The sequence below is a fragment of the Hemicordylus capensis genome, chromosome 4, assembly GCF_027244095.1.
Source record: "Hemicordylus capensis ecotype Gifberg chromosome 4, rHemCap1.1.pri, whole genome shotgun sequence".
Lineage (NCBI taxonomy): Eukaryota > Metazoa > Chordata > Lepidosauria > Squamata > Cordylidae > Hemicordylus > Hemicordylus capensis.
The window spans coordinates 246,039,288-246,058,276 of record NC_069660.1 but is presented as its reverse complement, the minus strand read 5'-3'; the positions used below and the strand labels follow the sequence as shown (position 1 = coordinate 246,058,276).

The 18,989-nt window shown below is 43.5% G+C and overlaps 1 protein-coding gene across 9 annotated transcripts in view; it reads left to right on the top strand.

Moving 5' to 3' along the window:
* The window catches only part of TMEM241 (transmembrane protein 241), an 83,966-nt gene that overhangs the window by 13,199 nt on the left and 51,778 nt on the right, over nt 1-18,989 (top strand). For 7 of the 9 annotated variants that reach the window (XR_008307316.1, XM_053250793.1, XM_053250792.1 and 4 more), the window contains 4 exons: nt 2,357-2,438; nt 12,531-12,608; nt 15,504-15,529; nt 17,941-17,992. Coding sequence is in view for 8 of the 9 variants with exons in the window: in XM_053250793.1 (XP_053106768.1) it covers nt 2,357-2,438; nt 12,531-12,608; nt 15,504-15,529; nt 17,941-17,992 (238 nt within the window). In the remaining variant the exon portion in view is untranslated. The remainder of the gene's footprint in view (nt 1-2,356; nt 2,439-12,530; nt 12,609-15,503; nt 15,530-17,940; nt 17,993-18,989) is intronic. The other 2 variants (XM_053250791.1, XM_053250797.1) reach the window with 2 other exon arrangements.

Genomic DNA, 18,989 nt, shown 5'->3' with positions numbered 1-18,989 from the left:
GTGATTGCTGTTGAAGCATTTCCTGCAGTGTCAGACATTCATTTCCAGCCCTGAAAAAAGAACAAAAAACAATTCTCTTGGCAACACAGAATTCTGTAGTTACATCATGAGAACACTTCAAATGGCCTTTTCCAGTGCATTTTTTATATCCACATCATAGATGTAAATGTTTCAAGGATTCTTGAAACTTCACATTGTGGTCAATGTTCTCTGTTTTCCACATAGAGATCTTGTTCTCCACAGAGAACAAGCTTGATTTTTTTCCACAGTTATTGCAGCTCATATAGCACATTGCTTGTTTGAAGTAAGCATCTGGCTTGAAGTTACTGACATGTAATTACAGCAGTCACAATTAGATCGGGGCAAGCCTTTCTTTCTTTCTTTCTTTCTTTCTTTCTTTCTTTCTTTCTTTCTTTCTTTCTTTCTTTCTTGTTAAATTTATATACCGCCTTTCATTAAAGCAATCCCAAGGCGGTTTACAGCAAAAATTTAAACACAAGATGGTAAAAAAGACACCATTAAAATATTAAGTGGGGGGAAAATTAAACAAATCTGATTAAAAATTTAAAACAAAAGCATAAAAACAGTACAGACTATAAAGAGCAGCAGCAGAGAATCAAATAAATGCCTGGGCAAAAAGCCAAGATTTTACACTTTTTCTAAAAGCTGTGATGGAGACCGAGGAACGAATAGCCACCGGGAGAGCATTCCAGAGTCTGGGGGCAGCAACAGAGAAGGCCCTGTCCCGCGTGCATGACAACCGAGCCTCTCTCATTGTCAGCACCCAGAGCAGAGCCCCCTCAGATGACCTCGTCAAGCGGGCAGCAACCCTTGGGAGCAGGCGGTCCCTCAAGTATCCCGGGCCCAAACTGTTAAGGGCTTTAAAGGTCAAAACCAGCACCTTGAATTGGACCCGGAAACAAACTGGTAGCCAGCCAGTGCAGCTCTTTCAAAATGGGTGTGATGTGCTCCCACTGGGCAGCTCCAGATAAAACCCTAGCTGCTGCATTTTGCACTATCTGCAGTTTCCAGATATTCTTCAAGGGCAGCCCCACGTAGAGCGTGTTACAGTAATCCAGCCTTGACGTGACTAAGGCATGGGTAACTGTGGCCAGATCTGCCTTCTTGAGAAAGGGACGCAGCTGGAGCACTAGCCGAAGCCATGCAAAGGTACCCCTGGCCACCACCTCCACCTGAGCTTCCAAAAGCAGAGCCATGTCCAGTAATACCCCCAAGCTGCGTACTTGCTCCTTCAAGGGGAGTTCAACCCCATCCAGAACCAGTAAAATCTCCTCATCCCGATTGGCTCTCCTGCTGACCTACATTACCTCCGTTTTCTCCAGATTCAATTTCAGTTTATTAGCCCACATCCAACCCATCATGGCCTCCAGCCCCCGATTCAGGACATCCACCGCCTCCCTTGGATCAGGTGACAAGGAGAGATAGAGCTGTGTCATCCGCATATTGCTGACAACTCAGTCCAAGTCCCTGGATGACCTCTCTCAGCAGTTTCATGTAGATGTCTTACAGTCTACAAAGAATGACCATCCAGTTTGGATAATTCCAGTGGCCCACATGTTGTGCATATATCTGTTGCAGTAAGGGTACTGCATCCCTGCATAGCAGGGCTGCTCTGAGCTCAGCCAATGTCTTGTTGAGCAACATAGCATGTGCAGGATGAAGAAGGATACTCAACAAGCTGTCACTGTGCATGAATGCAGATCCTTTATGGCTGAAGGTAGCTGTGCAATATCCAGGCCAGTGTATATAAAAAGACCAATAAATTCCTGCATTTTTAAAAAAGTATCCTGTTTATTGGAAGTCATAGGGGTATGTGGCTAAACAAAGTAACCTACAAGAAATGAAATTTGTGTCTGTCATCAGAAGTTGAAATTTTTCAATTTAATAGAATGGCTGATGCATTTCTTGATTATAATGTAAATTGAGATACTACACTATAAAAACTAATATACTTCTTGAAAAACCAGGACACTTCATTTTTTAAGGTACCTTTTAGAGGTATGCCATCGCTACGACTGCTCCAAAGAGGTGAAGGAGTTAAGGCATATATTCTTGAGTATCCTCACTTCAGATTTTTGAACACATGGGCAAGCAAACAGCCAGAAAACCACTGCAGGTCTGCACCTGTGCAACATGGAAATAGTTGAGAGGAAGATGTCCATCTTGCAAAGCTCCCAGCTTTCTCTGCCTCATACTTACACCTGATCAAAGGGATACTCTGCATGTATTTTCCTTCACTAAGGTTATCTCCATATGGGGGAAAAACTGAAGGTGGGGTGACCCTGATCTCTTCTGATGTTTGTTGTAACTGCACGCTCAATTGATGTTTTTGCAGGTCTGATGTATTGTCATGGCTTCCAGCTTCAGCACTGTTTGTGGGCATTATTTATTCAGGTTCCAGGGCTTTATCCAGATTGGTAAGATATATGCAAATAGAATCTGAAATGCCATTGTTGGTGTTATAATACTATTTTTTAAAATCACAAATTGCCTGATAAAGTTGAAGTCTAACTTTTGTAAAACACTGAATGCTTTTGTTCACTTCTAAATCTCCTCCAAATAAGAGCTGGTCAAACCATGAGGCACTATGGATTTTCTTCTTGAGGTGCCAAAGTGTCTTGGATCATCTCTGGCTCCAATCTGAATGTCTTCATTATGTGCCCTATGTTCTCTGCCTTTTGTATAATGCATTGTAGTCTAACAATAATGGCCCGCAGAGGTTTCAGAACTGTTAGGCATAGAAGGAGGAGTGGTCATAGCTCACTAGAAGTGTGTCTGCTGTGTTCAGAAGGCTTTATGTTCAACTTCTCTGGCACATTTTAGTTTTGTTGTGGTTGTGTTGCTTTTTAAAGTATCTTGGGTGTTGTTAGGGCTGGGAAATACCTCGGTCTGAGAGCCATTGCCAGTTGTGGTGGGAGACAGAACTGAGCTAAATGGGTTACTGGTCTGACTCAGCAGAAGGCACCTTCCTAAGTTCATGAGAAGAACATTAATATATCCTGTATTATTTTAAGTTTAATATGTCCTGTATTATTTTCAGAGTTGTATTTTTTCTTTTCCCCACCTTCTTTTTCCTGAATGTGGATGATAATGTGATATTTATAGTATTTCTATTTTTTTTTTAAAGTTCATGAAAAGAAAGATCATATTTCTAATATTCTGGGTTTTTATAGATGCTGTGGTCTTTCAACAAATAGGCACCACTGGAGAGTATTATCTTTCCACTCCAGGTCACAAGAAGAGGGCCCTAATGATGCCCCTGGTTCCTACATTATGTTTTGCAGAAGAGGGTGTTACATAGGGTTATTACATGTGAAGCTGAACATTTCAGACCTTACACATGATCAGATGAGTAATTGTCAATGCTCCTGATGACCAACTATGGAAGAGGATGGACAAATTCAGTCAGTGCTGGCCTTCTCACTTTTCCCACATGCAAAAAGAGAGAATTGGAAACTGGATAAATGAGAAATGTATGGCCAGTTACAAAAGTTGAGATGGAATAGAGGCATGTGACATCCTGTTCAACCCTAAACACTGAAAGCTGATATAAGACACCCTGTGCCCCAAATCTTATTATTGTTGTATTTAATCTTTACATGGCTGAAACAAGCAGACATCTGCAGCCCTCTGATGTCTAGTGGAATGGCTCAGATAAGAAGCCGGAAAAACCTCCATGCAACTCATTAGACATGAGAGGTTTTTCCGGCTTCTTATCTGAGCCATTCCACTAGACATCAGAGGGCTGCAGATGTCTGCTTGTTTCAGCCATGTAAAGATTAAATACAACAATAATAAGATTTGATCATCTGATCATGTGTAAGTTCTGAAATGTTCAGCTTCACATGTAATAACCCTATGTAACACCCTCTTCTGCAAAACATAATGTAGGAACCAGGGGCATCATTAGGGGGTGGCCCATGAGGCATGGGTCCTCGATCAATGAATTGCTCAGAGCCCTGTATCTCATTAGCTCCTCCTTCATGACCTCATCAAGAAAGGAAGTGCAGCCGTGGAGGCACCTGTATGGAGCATGTGGGGGGGGGGGAGAGTGGAGAGTGAGTGTGTGTTCCTAGCCTCAACTACTTCCCTGCTGCTTCCACCTTCATAGGTGCTATATTATAATATTGGAGACTTTAGAAAACCTACAGAATTATCCCTGGAGGGTGAGTTTAATTATCAAAAGGGGGGCTGTGGACCTGGGCCCTGGAACTTTGAAGTACTGTATTTACCCAAATAGAAGATGACTCTGAATTTAAGACACACACACCCCTTTAAAAATACAGGTTATATCTGTATTGACCCAAAAGGAAGAGGACTTTGAATTTAAGATGACCCCCCCCCCATTTCTAACATCAAAGAAGTGGGGGGAGACCTAGTCTTGAATCCAGATAAATCTGATACCTAGCAACGCCCCTGGTAGGAACAATGTGTCAGCAAGACTGAATTGTATGTCTCCAGTTAAATATAATGCAAATCTGGTAGTAAATGCTGAAATATGTTGTGATCTACAGATAATCACCCAAACTTTTGGTCCAGCCCTTTGAATAGGCAAGCTGCTTAGCTCATCACAAAAATAGTTTTACTTGCAAAGCTCAACAGAAAACAATAGTGGCAAAACAGCAGAGAATGATCTGGGCAAAACAGCAATTCTTTTCAGCAGCCAGAGTTTGTTCTTTTCCTCTCCTTCCTGTTATCCAAAGAATGAGAACACAGACTACTTAGAACCACTGATAAAGTTCTGGGGAAGTTTTGTCTGTGTGAACCTTTCAGTCTCAGTTGACTTGCGTCTCAAAATGTTTTCCTTTAAAAAAAAAAACAACACAAAAAAAACCTCCCACTTCTGTGAGATCTATTTGTATGATCTGGCTTCAGCTCACTGAATATGTAGCACTGTGTATGACTATGAAAGACACTCCACTATGTCATATGGGGGCAGTTGTAGATTAAAAAATGCTTTATATTTTTCTGTTCATACCATTCCTAATTGAGGGTTGAATTGAAATGACTGTTGTTACTACTGCCATGAGGCATAACTAAGCACAGTTTCATCATCAAATCAGTGGAGCTGTGCTGTGGTGGCGGTGGTTGTGGTTTTTTGTCCTTTTGTTCAGTGGGTGGCCTGAAGTACTTTGTGCTCTAGCCATATATATTATTCTGTAAATAATTATGCACTGACTTATGTAAACATGAGAGCTAGTGCTGGATATGTAGTGGAGGACTGGATTGAAATTCCTATTCTGCCATGAAGTCACTGGATAGCCTTTTACAAGTTACTCACTTTCAGCCTCATCTGTAAAATAGAGATATGAGTTTAAGGGTGTGAAGGCAAATGACATAAGGATGGTGAAACTTGTTGTACACTTAAAATGCTATAGATATTGTTCAGCATGATGCCTACAGAATTGGACCCTACTTAGGGTGCATGTGTCCTGTCTCCCTGCAAATTTTCCTTCGAAGAATCTGGGGCTAGAATTATATGGAGATTGTGGAAGCTTCCTTCAGGTGCTAATAGCAGCTTCAAACGCATGAATTTCATTGGGACTGCAGTGGAATGCACTGATGGGTAAAATGATGGGTACACCCCCTCCCTGTACATAGTGGTCCAGAGAGAGATATATATATGCAAAAATGCATGACCAAATTGTTTAATGTAATGTAGTTAGATGTAATGTAGTTTGGCCCCATTAGTTAGATGGTGGAGTAGGGTAAAATGGGAGTCTGCTTAAGTTGGCTGGCTCAAGATACCGAGCTTCCTCTTATAAGGACCAAAGCCACTAAAAAATATCATCACAGGCAATAAACATCTGGTGAAGGTTAGCTGAGCTGGGCAATCAGGAGCCATTGCTGGCAGCAAAACACATTTCTCTTGGCTCTAGGAAGAGCCAGTGGGTTAAGGGAGGGGAAGGGGTGTGTGTATATGTGTGTGAACTTGGCTGCAGGAAAGGAAGAATGCAAATTCTGGTGTCAGCTTTCCTAGGACAGCATCATTTCTAGTGTTTCCGATTATTGTGCTGTAGCTGAAGAGGCCTGTGCTAGATGGTCTCCTTTTATCTTCTTCGTTCAGCAACACAAATGGCAGTGAGCCCAGCTATGAAACAAGGAATTGTCTGGATTTTGATGTTTGTTTTTAAATCATAGCATAGGCTCCAGCTATCCCTATTTATCAGGGATAGTCCCTATTTTCTGGAATCTGTCCCTGGTAAATAAATATCCCTACTCTGTCCCTGTTTTTGCCTCTTGGCCATGCTTGTTCAGCTTCCCCCCACTTAAGATGCTAGAGTTGTCATTTTTCAGGATTGAGCAGCCACCTCGGAGTCTCTTGAAATTAGATCTCCAGTTTAATGAGTGGGTGGGTGCACTGTGCCTCAAGTGCATCTGCATCTAAATAGGTGCACAACAATAAGGTACACGCAGTGTACAGCATACCATGGCTGGAATCCAATCTTCAGCAATGTGTACTATTTGGTGGGAGAACTGGGCAGTATGAGGATGGAATTTTACAAGTGTGTCCCTGTTTTCATCTGTGAAATGTTGGCGTGAATAGGCTTGGCTCATCTGCTTTGGTCATCTGGAGCAATGTATTTTACATGCTCTTTGTTGCCTGCTTTCCATTTGTGGCCCTCTGTAGTCAGAACTGCAGCCTTCTAGGTTGCTTGCCATGTCAGTGGATCAGACCAAAGGTTCATCTAGTTCAGCACCCTAAATGCCACAGTGGCCAGCCATTTGTCTCCAAGAAGCCCACAAGCCGGGCTTGGAGGCAACAGCCCTCTCCTACTGTTGCACCCTAGCAGTGAGTATTTGTATACTCTCCTTCTGATTCTGAGACACTGCTGTGGGAATGTTGGAAGCTATGGTCAAGGAAGGGCCATAATTCACTTGGAGAGCACTTTCTGTGGATACACAAGATCCTAGAGTCAATCCCTGGCACCGTCTTCAAGAAGGGCTATGAAAGACCCCTCTTGGGAAATCTGCTGCCAGTCAGCATAGACAGTAGTGAGCTAGATGGATAAGGGATTTTATTCGGTATTAGGTATCTTTCTATTTCTATTTTATTCAGTATTAGGTATCTTTCTGTTAGACCTATCTTTCCATGTCTCAGTTGGAAGGCTACTCTGTGAAGAGCAGACACAGCTGAGAAGGTGAGCAAGCTTTTCTAAACATCTAGCCTTTTCCCCTTCAAACAAACTAACAGGAAGAGGGGAGATTTTCAGGGGCTGTTTCTCTTTAAGAGCTAGGTCTTAGTCTCTCTGTGTGTGTGTGTGTGTGTGATTTGCTAGGGTTAGAATTTCCCAGGACTAGGATTTGCTAGGGCTACCAAACTCCAGTGTTTTACTTTGTCCCTACCTGGAGGGGGTGGAGTCAGCTAGGGCTGGGAGAGGCCCCACATTCCTTTGACTCACATCCTGTGTCTCAGTTGGAAGGCTATTCTGTGAAGAGCAGACACAGCTGAGAAGGTGAGCAAGCTTTTCTAAACATCTAGCCATTTCCCCTTCAAACAAACTAATAGGAAGAGGGGAGGTTTTCAGGGGCTGTTTCTCTTTAAGGGGTAGGTCTTAGTCTCTCTCTCTCTCTCTCTCTCTCTCTCTCTCTCTCTCTGTGTCATTTGCTAGGGTTAGAATTTCCCAGGGCTAGGATTTGCTAGGGCTACCAAACTCCAGTGTTTTACTTTGTCCCTATCTGGAGGGGGTGTAGTCAACTAGGGCTGGGAGAGGCTCCACATTCCTTTGACTCACATCCTGTGTCTCAGTTGGAAGGGTACTCTACATAAGAGGTGAAGGCCCGAGAGCATAGCTAATCGAGCATAGCAAACAGGGATAGCAAACAGGATGTAGGAGTTTTGCAGGAATTTAGCGGGTAGTGTGTGTGGGAGCCTGGAACAAGCCCCTGTGATCAGAAGGAGCCTGGTGGAGAAGAGAACGTAAGTACAAATCCCTCCCTCATATCCCTCATATTCTTGGGAATGGCTGTTTGGACAGATAAATAGCTGACCATTACAGCTGAGACCTCTGCTTCTAATAAACTATCTAATAAACAGATGATAAACTACTTCTAATAAACTATCTCTCAATACTGTAAACAGCCAACAAAAACAGTTGTTGATAGAAATAGGAGATAGAAAGTCAGCAGGGGAAGGGGCACTTCCCAGTGTATTGCACAGAGTGCCACATGTATGACTGTTTGCCCCATGGGCAGAAGTCATGGGTATGTGCTCAGTGCAAGGTGCTCCTGGCCCTCAGGCAAGAAATTCGTTCCCTCGAGACCAAGGTGGCGGATCTGGAGAAGCTCAGAGAGACAGAGAGGCATGTGGATGAGACCTTCAGGGATGTGATAGAGGCATCCCACTCCAGGGCTGGTAGCTCCTCTGCTGTCAGGGAGAATGACGGTCTTGGGCAAGGAGGACATGGGTATGAGGAAGAGGGAAATGCTCCTTTAGAAGGGACCCCTTCTATGAATGATGAGCCCATATCCTCTCACATAGGGGATACTCCTCTGGGGGGTGGGGGCCTCCTTGTAGTTGGTGATTCGATCATTAGAGGTATAGAGAGATGGGTTTGTGACCCATGTGTTGACCGCACGGTGACTTGCCTGCCAGGTGTGAAGGTTGCGGACATCACGCAGCGTCTAGACAGGCTCTTAGGCAGTGCTAGGGAGGAGACAGCTGTTGTGGTGCACGTTGGCACCAACGATGTGGGGAAATGTAGTCAGGAGGTCCTGGAAGCCAAATTTAGGCTGATAGGTAGCATTTTGAAGTCCAGGACCCCCAAGATAGCATTCTCAGAAATGCCACCTGTTCCATGCACAGGTACAGTGAGACAGGCAGAGCTGAGAGGATTAAATGCATGGATGAGACGTTGGTGCTAGGAGGAGAGGTTTAGATTTGTTAGGCACTGGGACACATTTTGGGACAAGCAAGGCCTGTACAAAAGGGATGGGCTGCACTTGAACCAAGATGGAACCAGACTGCTGGCGCTTAAAATCAAAAAGGTTGCAGAGCAGCTTTTAAAACGACACCTGGGGAACAGCCGATGGGAGCTGGGCAGTATCCCGTTTGGCAAACGCCATCCTTTAAAGTGTGAGGCTGCAAAGAATTCAGATAAAACAGAAGGGGACAGAGCAGAACCGCATAAAGAGCAGACGGGAGACTGTGCCAGCAGGTCAAAGAGTCAAAAGAATAGCATACATCAGGGGAGAGAGTCAGCATATAGGTGCTTATATGCCAATGCCAGAAGCCTCCGAGCCAAGATGGGTGAGCTGGAGTGCTTGGTTGCTAATGCAGAAATAAATATAGTGGGCATAACAGAAACATGGTGGAACAGCGAGAACCAGTGGGACACTGTTATCCCTGGGTATAAACTCTATAGAAAGGACAGAGAAGGGCGCCTTGGAGGAGAGGTAGCACTGTATGTTAAAGAAGGGATAGAATCTAACAAGCTAGAAAACCTAGGAGGACTGCTCCACAGAAACCCTGTGGGTGACTATACAAGGCCTGAAAGGGCCATGCTACTGGGGCCATGCTATTGCCCTCCGTGTCAAAATGCCGACTGGGAGTTGCAGGAGGAAATCAGGGAGGCGTCAAGGAGAGGCAGGGCTGTAATTATGGGTGACTTCAATTACCCACACATAGACTGGGTAAATTCACCATCAGGTAAGGACAAAGAGATCAAATTTCTAGATACGCTAAATGACTGTGCCCTAGAACGGTTGGTCTTGGAACCAACCAGAGAGAAGGCAACCTTGGACCTAATTCTGAGTGGCACCCAGGACCTGGTGCGTGATGTCAGTGTCATCAACCCTTTAGGGAACAGTGACCATAGTGCCATCAAATTCAGCATACATGCGGGGAGAGAATCATCAAGGACATCTAACGATTTCAGAAGAGGAAACTTCTCCAAAATGAGGAGTATGGTGAAAAGAAAGCTGAAAGGGGAAATCAGGAGAGTCACTTCGCTCCAGAGTGCATGGAGTTTACTCAAAACCACAATACTAGAAGCCCAGTTAGACTGTATACCCAAAAGGAGGAAAGGTACCACTAAGTCCAGGAGGATGCCAGCATGGCTAATGGGTACCGTCAAGGAAGCCATAAAAGGGAAGAATACTTCCTTCCGAAATTGGCAGTATTAAAGAGATACCTGTCCAAATGAAGAGAACAGAAAGGAACACAAACTGTGGCAAAAGAATTGCAAGGTGACAATAAGGGAGGCAAAAAGAGAGTTTGAGGAACATTTAGCCAAAAGTATCAAGGGGAATAACAAAAACTTCTTTAAATACATCAGAAGCAGGAAACCTGCCAGGGAGGCGGTTGGACCATTAGACAATAAGGGAGTGAAAGGGATTATTAAGGAGGATATGGAGGTTACAGAGAAGCTGAATGAGTTCTTTGCGTCTGTCTTCACGGCAGAGGATACTGAGCATATACCTGTTCCTGAACCAGGCTTTTTAGGGATGGAGGCTAGAGAGCTGAGTCAGATAGAAGTGACAAGAGATGATGTTCTAAACTGTCTGGAAAAACTGAAAGCTAATAAATCACCGGAGCTGGATAGCATCTATCCAAGAGTCCTCAATGAACTCAAATGTGAAATTTCCAACCTCCTTGCAATAATATATAACTTATCCCTGAAATCAGGCTCTGTACCAGAGGACTGGAGAGTAGCAAATGTAACACTGATTTTCAAAAACGGATTCAGGGGCGATCAGGGAAATTACAGGCCGGCTAGCCTAATGTCCGTTCCAGGCAAATTGATGGAAAGCATCCTCAAGGATAAAATTGTAAAGCACCTAGAAGAACAGACCCTGCTGGGAGTGAGGCAGCATGGCTTCCGCAAAGATAAATCTTGCCTCATCAACTTTTTGGAGTTCTTTGAGAGTGTCAACAAGTGTGTGGATCAAAGTGATCCAGTTGACATAGTCTACCTGGACTTCCAAAAAGCTTTTAACAAAGTTCCTCATCAAAGACTCCTGAGGAAACTTAGCAGTCATGGGATAAGGGGGAAAGTACATGTGTGGATTGCTAACTGGTTGAAAGACAGGAAACAGAGGGTAGGTATAAATGGAGAGTTTTCACAATGGAGAGAAGTAAGAAGTGCGGTCCCCCAGGGATCTGTGATGGGACCGGTGCTTTTTAATTTATTCATAAATGATCTAGAAGCAGGGGTAAGCAGCGAGGTGGCCAAATTTGCAGATGATAGCAAACTCTTCCGGGTAGTGAAATCCCAAACGGATTGTGAGGGGCTCCAAAAGGATCTCTCCAGACTGGGGGAGTGGGCGACAAAATGGTAAATACGGTTCAATGTTAGCAAGTGTAAGGTGATGCACATTGGGACGAAAAACCCCAACTTCAAGTATATGCTGATGGGATCTGAGCTGTCAGTGACCGACCAGGAGAGGGACCTTGGGGTTGTGGTGGACAGCTCGTTAAAAGTGTCGACTCAATGTGCGGCAGCTGTGAAAAAGGCCAATTCAATGCTAGGGATCATTAGGAAGGGGACTGAAAATAAAACTCCTAATATTATTATGCCCTTATACAAAACTATGGTGCGACCACACTTGGAGTACTGCGTACAATTCTGGTCTCCACATCTTAAAAAGGACATTGTTGAACTGGAGAAGGTACAGAAGAGGGCAACCAAGATGATCAGAGGCCTAGAGCACCTTTCTTGTGAGGCAAGACTACAACACACCTGGGGCTTTTTAGTTTAGAAAGGAGACTGTGGGGAGACATGACAGAGGTCTATAAAATCATGCATGGCATGGAGAAAGTGGAGAGAGAGAGATTCTTTTCCCTCTCACACAACACTAGAACCAGGGGTCACTCCATGAAATTGATTGCCAGGAGGTCTAGGACTAACAAACGGAAGTACTTTTTCACACAACGTGTGATCCACTTGTGGAACTCTCTGCCACAGGATGTGGTGACGGCCAACAACCTGGATGGCTTTAAGAGGGGTCTGGATGACTTCATGGAGGAGAGGTCTATCAACGGCTACTAGTCGGAGGGCTATAGGCCACCTCCAGCCTCAAAGGCAAGATGCCCTGAGTACCAGTTGCAGGGGAGTAATGGCAGGAGAGAGCGCACGCCCTCAACTCCTGCCTGTGATTTCCAGCGGCATCTGGTGGGCCACTGTGCGAAACAGGATGCTGGACTAGATGGGCCTTGGGCCTGATCCAGCAGGGCTGTTCTTATGTTCTTATGTTTTTATTTTCCTATGTGGTGAGCAGTGGCATACTACTCATAAACCCCTCACCCCTGTGTGGTGAGGGATCTAACTGAAGTGTTCATGTGACAGATTTCTTACTTTACTTACCACCTAATTTCATACCTCCAGGCTTGTGTGAGCTATTCATAAGGGGAACTGATCATGACTTTTGTGGTTCTATGGTATGACTTCTTAGAAATGCCTGGATTTCATGAAACCAAAAGATAAATAAGTGCAGTGGACTAAAGAAGCTAAAGTTGTTGGTCACATTTTTCTTCCTAATCTTGTGGTCACACTTTTCTTCCTTGGCAGCCAATTCCTATCTTTCTTACATTACACAATGCTGCAGAAGTTATAACCTGTGGAATTGAGAAGTTTGTGCAGAAAGAGGTATGGTAAAACTAACTTTCTAGAATGTGATTAGTCTAACAAAGCCTCATAAATAAATTAATACCATATTTTCCTAACTGCACTAAATTGTCTAGTTACTGAACTTCTTTTCCTTGACAAGGGCAATACTTTAGTGGTATTCTCTTGAAAACAGAAGTTAGATTATTTAATTTTGTGTAAGGAAATTTAAGTAAAGGTTTTGGAATATGTAAGGGAGAAGGGAATGACACAATAAGTTGTGTCATTCTAATGAACCATCAATTGTTGAATTTCCATCAGATTAAACTCTGAACATAATAACATTTTTAATTAATAGTGTTTAATCCTTCCCTTTCCCCCAAGCATTGGGAAGTCAAAGGCAGTCTCCTGCACAGTATACTTCCTTTAGAGGAAAGAGAACTGGAAACTTAGTGGGGTTTTTTTTAGTAATCCGTTTACTTACATATGTACAGGTGGAATAGGAAGTAAGAGGTCAAGCATATGCGTATGCGGATAGTACTTTCGCAGTAGCATCAGTCCAGCACCCTGAGATTGAAAAATTTAATCCACAACCACAGCAATTTTCTCAGCCAATTCCAGAATGTTCTCCTTTCTGGGTCTCATAGAGTGTTGGAGATGCAGCTCCTGCTGATAGCATCAACTCTTAGCACCTGCAACCCTACTGACCACTAGGGGTAGAGACAGTGAGCAAGGGAATCCCCTCTCTGATTACACTTTCTCTACTCCCCCTTTGTTAAGGTGATAGTCTCAGGTTTCATTCTCTCACCAGGAGAGAGAGAGAGAGAGACTTTCTTCTTCTCCTTTCCCCTCTTCCTGTGTGTAGCAACCAGGCAGTCATGTAGGCTTAATCTAGCTCCCTGATGGATTTCCTAAATATACTACTTTATTTAGAACTTTAATTCCACGTCTCCAGACAATATTACTTAGCAGTGCTCACCTTACCTGTGCTCTTCTGCTTCAGTTGAGGTAGATCGAGAGCTTGGAAGGGATATTTCTTTAATATAGAGTTCCTGAGCAAACCTGAGACAGGCTCTTGAGAACAGAGGTGCAGTTAGGTAATTTTGGAGCCTGGACCTAAAGGGCCTTTGGAGCCTCCCCTCCCCCCGGTCAGTTAAACATTGTCCTTCTACACACACGGACACACACAAAAACCATGACGCACACAGTATTTCTAACATGTGAGTTCTTGAGGGAACAAACAGCAACTGAACCCACAAAAATGTAAGAATATAAAACAGGTATATTTATGCATATATGCATTAGCAGAAACATATCAACACACAACTTGTATTCCCATTCCATATTTCTTTCCCCATTCCTCCCTCTGTTTCTAAAGCACCTGGGGCAGGTCACAATCACACTCTGCCACTGGTGCAGTTTGGGCCAGTGATTCGGCATGGCGACCACACCACCCAGGACAGAAGAAAGAGGATTTGGAGGCCCCCAGGGGATGTGGAGGCCCTGGACTTTGGCCCAGAAGTCTGGGGTTCAAAGCACTTCTGTTTGGGAAAGACATAGAAAGGACAGAAGCAACTTCAGAAATGAGGAAATAACATCACACCCTCTTCATGTAACATGGGAGAGAGACAAAACATAGGGCTACAATGGGGTTGCTGGGAGGTACAGTTGCTAGACCTTATCAAGACTTGGAACCTGATAGAATTGCCTCACTGCATTCACTGCACGGCCAGAAGCAGCTCTCCCTGCCTTTAAGGCAGGGAAGATCTGCTCCCGGCCACGCTGCGAATGCAGCAATGGCCATTTAACTCCCGAACGAGGCCGCGTGGCCCCTCTCGGGAGCTAAACCAGCCCCCCTGAGTCTGATGTGGGATGTGTGTCGGGGCTGTGACCTGGGTTCTTTGAACCTGGTCGCCCAATAGTGGCTACGTCCCTGCTGCTGAAGGCATTTCTAGATTGTCTAGGCCAAATTGGAAGTCCTGTTCCAGCACTTCTGATTCAAAAACAGATCTGCAGACTACTTAGCCCACATTGCCCCATACCAGTGTATACAGCTGAAATGACTGGGTTCTAGGATGAGAGTCAGCTGTGGGGTCTGCATGGCTGGCTTCCCATGTTGAGCCATGCTGGGTTCCAGAGGTTCTCTTTTCCAAGGACACTTCTTATACACTATACTACACAACTGGGAAGCTGCTGTCTGGATATTCCTTTACAGAAACAAAGCAGGAAAAGGTAATCTCTTTTTATTGAATTATATTTGAATTCATTTCTTGTCCAGGACACACTTTTCAGTCTTTTGTGAAGCTATTTCAAAATAGGTCCCCCATTTCTCCTTATTTGTGTCACAATAAGATAAGTGAAATCAAATCAATCTTTATTATGGTCTTTGACCAGTAGATTACATTAAAGATTAAGTGTGACGTCAAGTCAATTTCAACTCCTGGCGGCCACAGAGCCCTGAGGTTTTCTTTGGCAGAATACAGGAGAGGTTTACCATTGCCATCTCCTGTGCAGTATGAGATGATGCCTTCCAGCATCTTCCTATATCACTGCTGCCCAATCTAGTACCAGCAGGGATTCGAACCTGCAACCTTCTGCTTGTTAGTCAAGCAAGGTTACATTAGAGCAGCATTAAAATGGCATCAAAACAGGCTATGATCGGAACTGTGAGTATTGAGACTAAACTTATAAGTTATTCAGCTACTGTTAAACAATGGTAAACTATCTTAAAAGTACAGTTAAAACACATAGAATTAGTGTAATAAGGGTAAATTGGATGAGACTATATAGAAGCTTCAAGTGTTTAAAATCTTAATAGAAGTTTCATTTGAAACAGTATTGGAAATCTTGATGGATGGTTAAGAATGTAATTTATGTAGTTTGCTACTTTTAAAGTATTTTAAGCATTTTGATTGCATTTTATTTCCCTTCTTACAGCAGACCCCTTTCCTAAAAATCTGTAGGTAAGTTGCTCATTGTGTCTCAAATGTGTAAATTTGTAGAATTCCACCAGGGCTCAATCTTCCTATGTGGCACCAAATTAAGAATTGGTTATCATTATCATCATAAGTTCTGCACAGGATAAGCTTCCAGTGGTTCAACATTGAACCACCTATATGGAAACTATTGTTTCATAGGTTGTCCATAGATCCTGCTTGGCTGATCCCTTGGAAATGTCTTTCTGAAGATTGAGGCCAATCAACTTGTGTTTACTATTAACAAATTTTATTCATTTTAAAATACAGTAGAATTTCATTTCCGAGAATTTCAATAAGGCCTTGGAGATTTGGATTTGTGGAGATTTGGATAAGTGATGTTGGAATAATAGAGTTTCTACTCTGTGTTCATATTTAGAAAAATATAAGAAGTCATTAATTATATAAGCACAGCTGTGTGAAATACTTTAAAATAGGAAACGGATTTTAACTGTGTGTGTAAAATAGCTCAAGTTGAGAAGACCTTTCAGAATTCAGCCTTTGTTTGTGACACAGATATTCATGTGTAGTGTGATTTGTAATTTGTTTTATAAATCTGGAGAAAAATGGAGCACCTGGTGGCCCTTTGTAACACATTCCTAGGGGTCATTGTAGTGGGCTTCTCTCCTTAATGTTCTGCAGGGGTTTTTCAGCACCAGGTGTAGGTAAGGACTTAAAAGACAGGGTGGGAGAGCTATTGGTCCCTGCTCCCCTATTTCCACTTGCCTGGCACATAATGCTACTCTGTCTGCTCTAACATGAATCCCTAGTGAGCATATGTGCTAGTTATCTTACGAAGGACATTGTAGAACTGGTAAAGGTGCAGAAAAAGGCAACCAAGATGATCAGGGGCATGGAGCACCTTCCTTATGAGGCAAGGCTACGACATCCGGGACTTTTTCATTTGGAAAAGAGGCGACTATGGGGAGACATGGTAGAAGTATAAAATTATGCATGGAATAGAGAGAGGGAGGACAGAAATACGTTTTTCTATCTCTCTCACAACACTAGAACCAGGGGTCATCCCATGAAACTGACCAACAAAATTTAGGACCAACAAAAGGAAGTACTTTTTCACACACACACGTAATTAATCTATGTAGTGATGACCACTGGCTTGCATGGCTTTAAAAGGGGCTTAGACAAAGTCCTGGAGGACAGGTCTATTAATGACTGACTACTAGTCTGCTGGCTATAGGCACCTCAGGTGCAAGATGCCTCTAAATAACAGTTGAAAGGGACCAACTGCAGGAAAGAGGGCATGGCCTCCCCTCTTGCCTGTGGGGTTCTCAGAGGCATCTGGTGGGCCACTGTGGGAAATAGGATGCTAGACTAGATAGCCCTTGGGCCTGATCCAGCAGGACTGTTCTTAGGTGTACTTGCTTTTCCCATTTCCCCTCAGACATTTTCAAGAACTTAATAGGTACATTTCCTATTCTGGGAGAAACAGTAGTGTCTGAGATGGGGGAGGGGTGGAGCTGTTGGAATAGAAGGAGGAAGTGGCAAAAACAAATGAGTGTGTGTGTGGGGGGGGAGAGTGATGCATGTATTGTGATGTTTTGCCAAGGGATCATTTCAATGAGTGGCATCCAGGTTAATATTACACTTGCTAAAAAATGTTTCATGTACACAACAGGGGAGAGGGTTTCCCCTTCCCTGAGTGCCTCCTGGAAATATGTCCTGAGGGTTGAGGGGGACCCTTGAGGACATATTTTTGGGAGGCACAGAGATCTGCATAAGGAAGGAGGAGTTAGTGAACATCATCCCTCCTGCATTGCACACATAAAGTGCTTTTCATCACACACAAGGGTCTGCATGTCAACCAATGTTTATATTTATTTATAATGTATTATACAGTGTGCAATATTTATTTATTTTAACATATCTGTATACTGCCAAAATTCAAATCTCTAGGCGGTTTATGCAATAAAATTGTGTAATATAAATATATATTTATAATATAACATTTCTATGCCACTCTTCAGTTTAAAAACTCCCAGGATAACTCACAGCAGTTGTAAAATGATATGAAATAATAAAAAAATACATTGCCAACACAAAACAATAAACATCAGCATCATCCAATAAAACTCCCCAGCAAATTAAATTAAAAGACAATAAAAGATGACTGATTACAGCCACCTAAATGATATAATGAACAGTCTGCGCAAATAAAAAGATCTTTGCCTGGTGTTGGAAAGTCGGGCTAAGCACCAGTGAAGCCTCTCTGCTAAGGGTCTTCCATGAATGCAGTGCCATGACTGATATTTGACTGATTCATATCCCTTTGATCATGACTGTGCCCTAATGTGAAACAAATGTGTAATTCCTCTGAGAATGCTTCACTATGAATTGCAGTCATATTGTTTGGTTTGGTTTTTGTTTTCCTTTTCATGCAGAGTGCTGATCCTTCTGGTAGCAGCAGGGTTCCTTCCTCTATATGACCCACAGGTAGGTTGGCCATTTTCATTACAATACAGATGGACCTCGTTATCTGTGGATTCGTGTATCCTCAGTCGGGGAAAAAGACACCCGACCTCTGCATATGTGGTGGAGAGGGGGGTGGGGGAGACATGCCGACTTTGCGTATCTGCGGGTCGGAGGTGGCTGGAAATGGCCACGGAGATCATTTCTGGCTGCCATTTTCTTCAATGGAGCCACAAAATGGGTCCCGTCTTTGTTAAAAACATAGGGAAAGAAAAATAACCCGCCAATTTTTGGCCGATTTGAGGGTGTAGCACGACTCAGGGGAGCAGCAGAGCATGGTAAGAAGCCCCTCCTCCAATGAAAATTGGCCAATTTTGGGCCATTTTAGGTCGATTTTTGGCTGACCAGGAACCTAAACCTTGTGATCCTATAGCCCCCAATGACTCAATATTCGTGGTTTCCATATCTGCTGCTGCAACCCAGAATGGAACTCCTGCGAATATCAAGGTTCTCCTGCACCAACGTTGACTTTGCTATAAAAGCCCTTTCGTACACCGTGCCTTGCAAAAAACCCTGTACCAAATGGCACAGAGCAGGTGAACATTTGTTTGTTATCATTTAGGCCATTGAGGGAAAAAGTCAAGTCCAGCACTGAACAGTGGGACAGGGGTGGGGGGAGACCAGAGAGGAGGGTATCTCAAAATTTGTTGGGAAACAGCGAATTCATTTCAGGTGTAAGACCCTCCTTCAGAGTTTAAACTGTAAAACCATCTCAGTCGTTAAACTACATGCTGATTTAAACATTTTGTTAGAATTCATGTGCTTCACTCGCAGTCTACTAAATAGCTGTGAGGAGTGGCTGATCTGGATTGGGACTTTGGTATGATAGGAGGGTGGGTCTTTAACATTTTTTCTGCCCTATGGGGAAAGCCCTCCTCTCCCCATAGTCTATAGTGGCCCTCCCCCTTGACTCCTATTTACTAAAGAAAAATTAAGCACTCTAGTGTTAATGATGTGATTA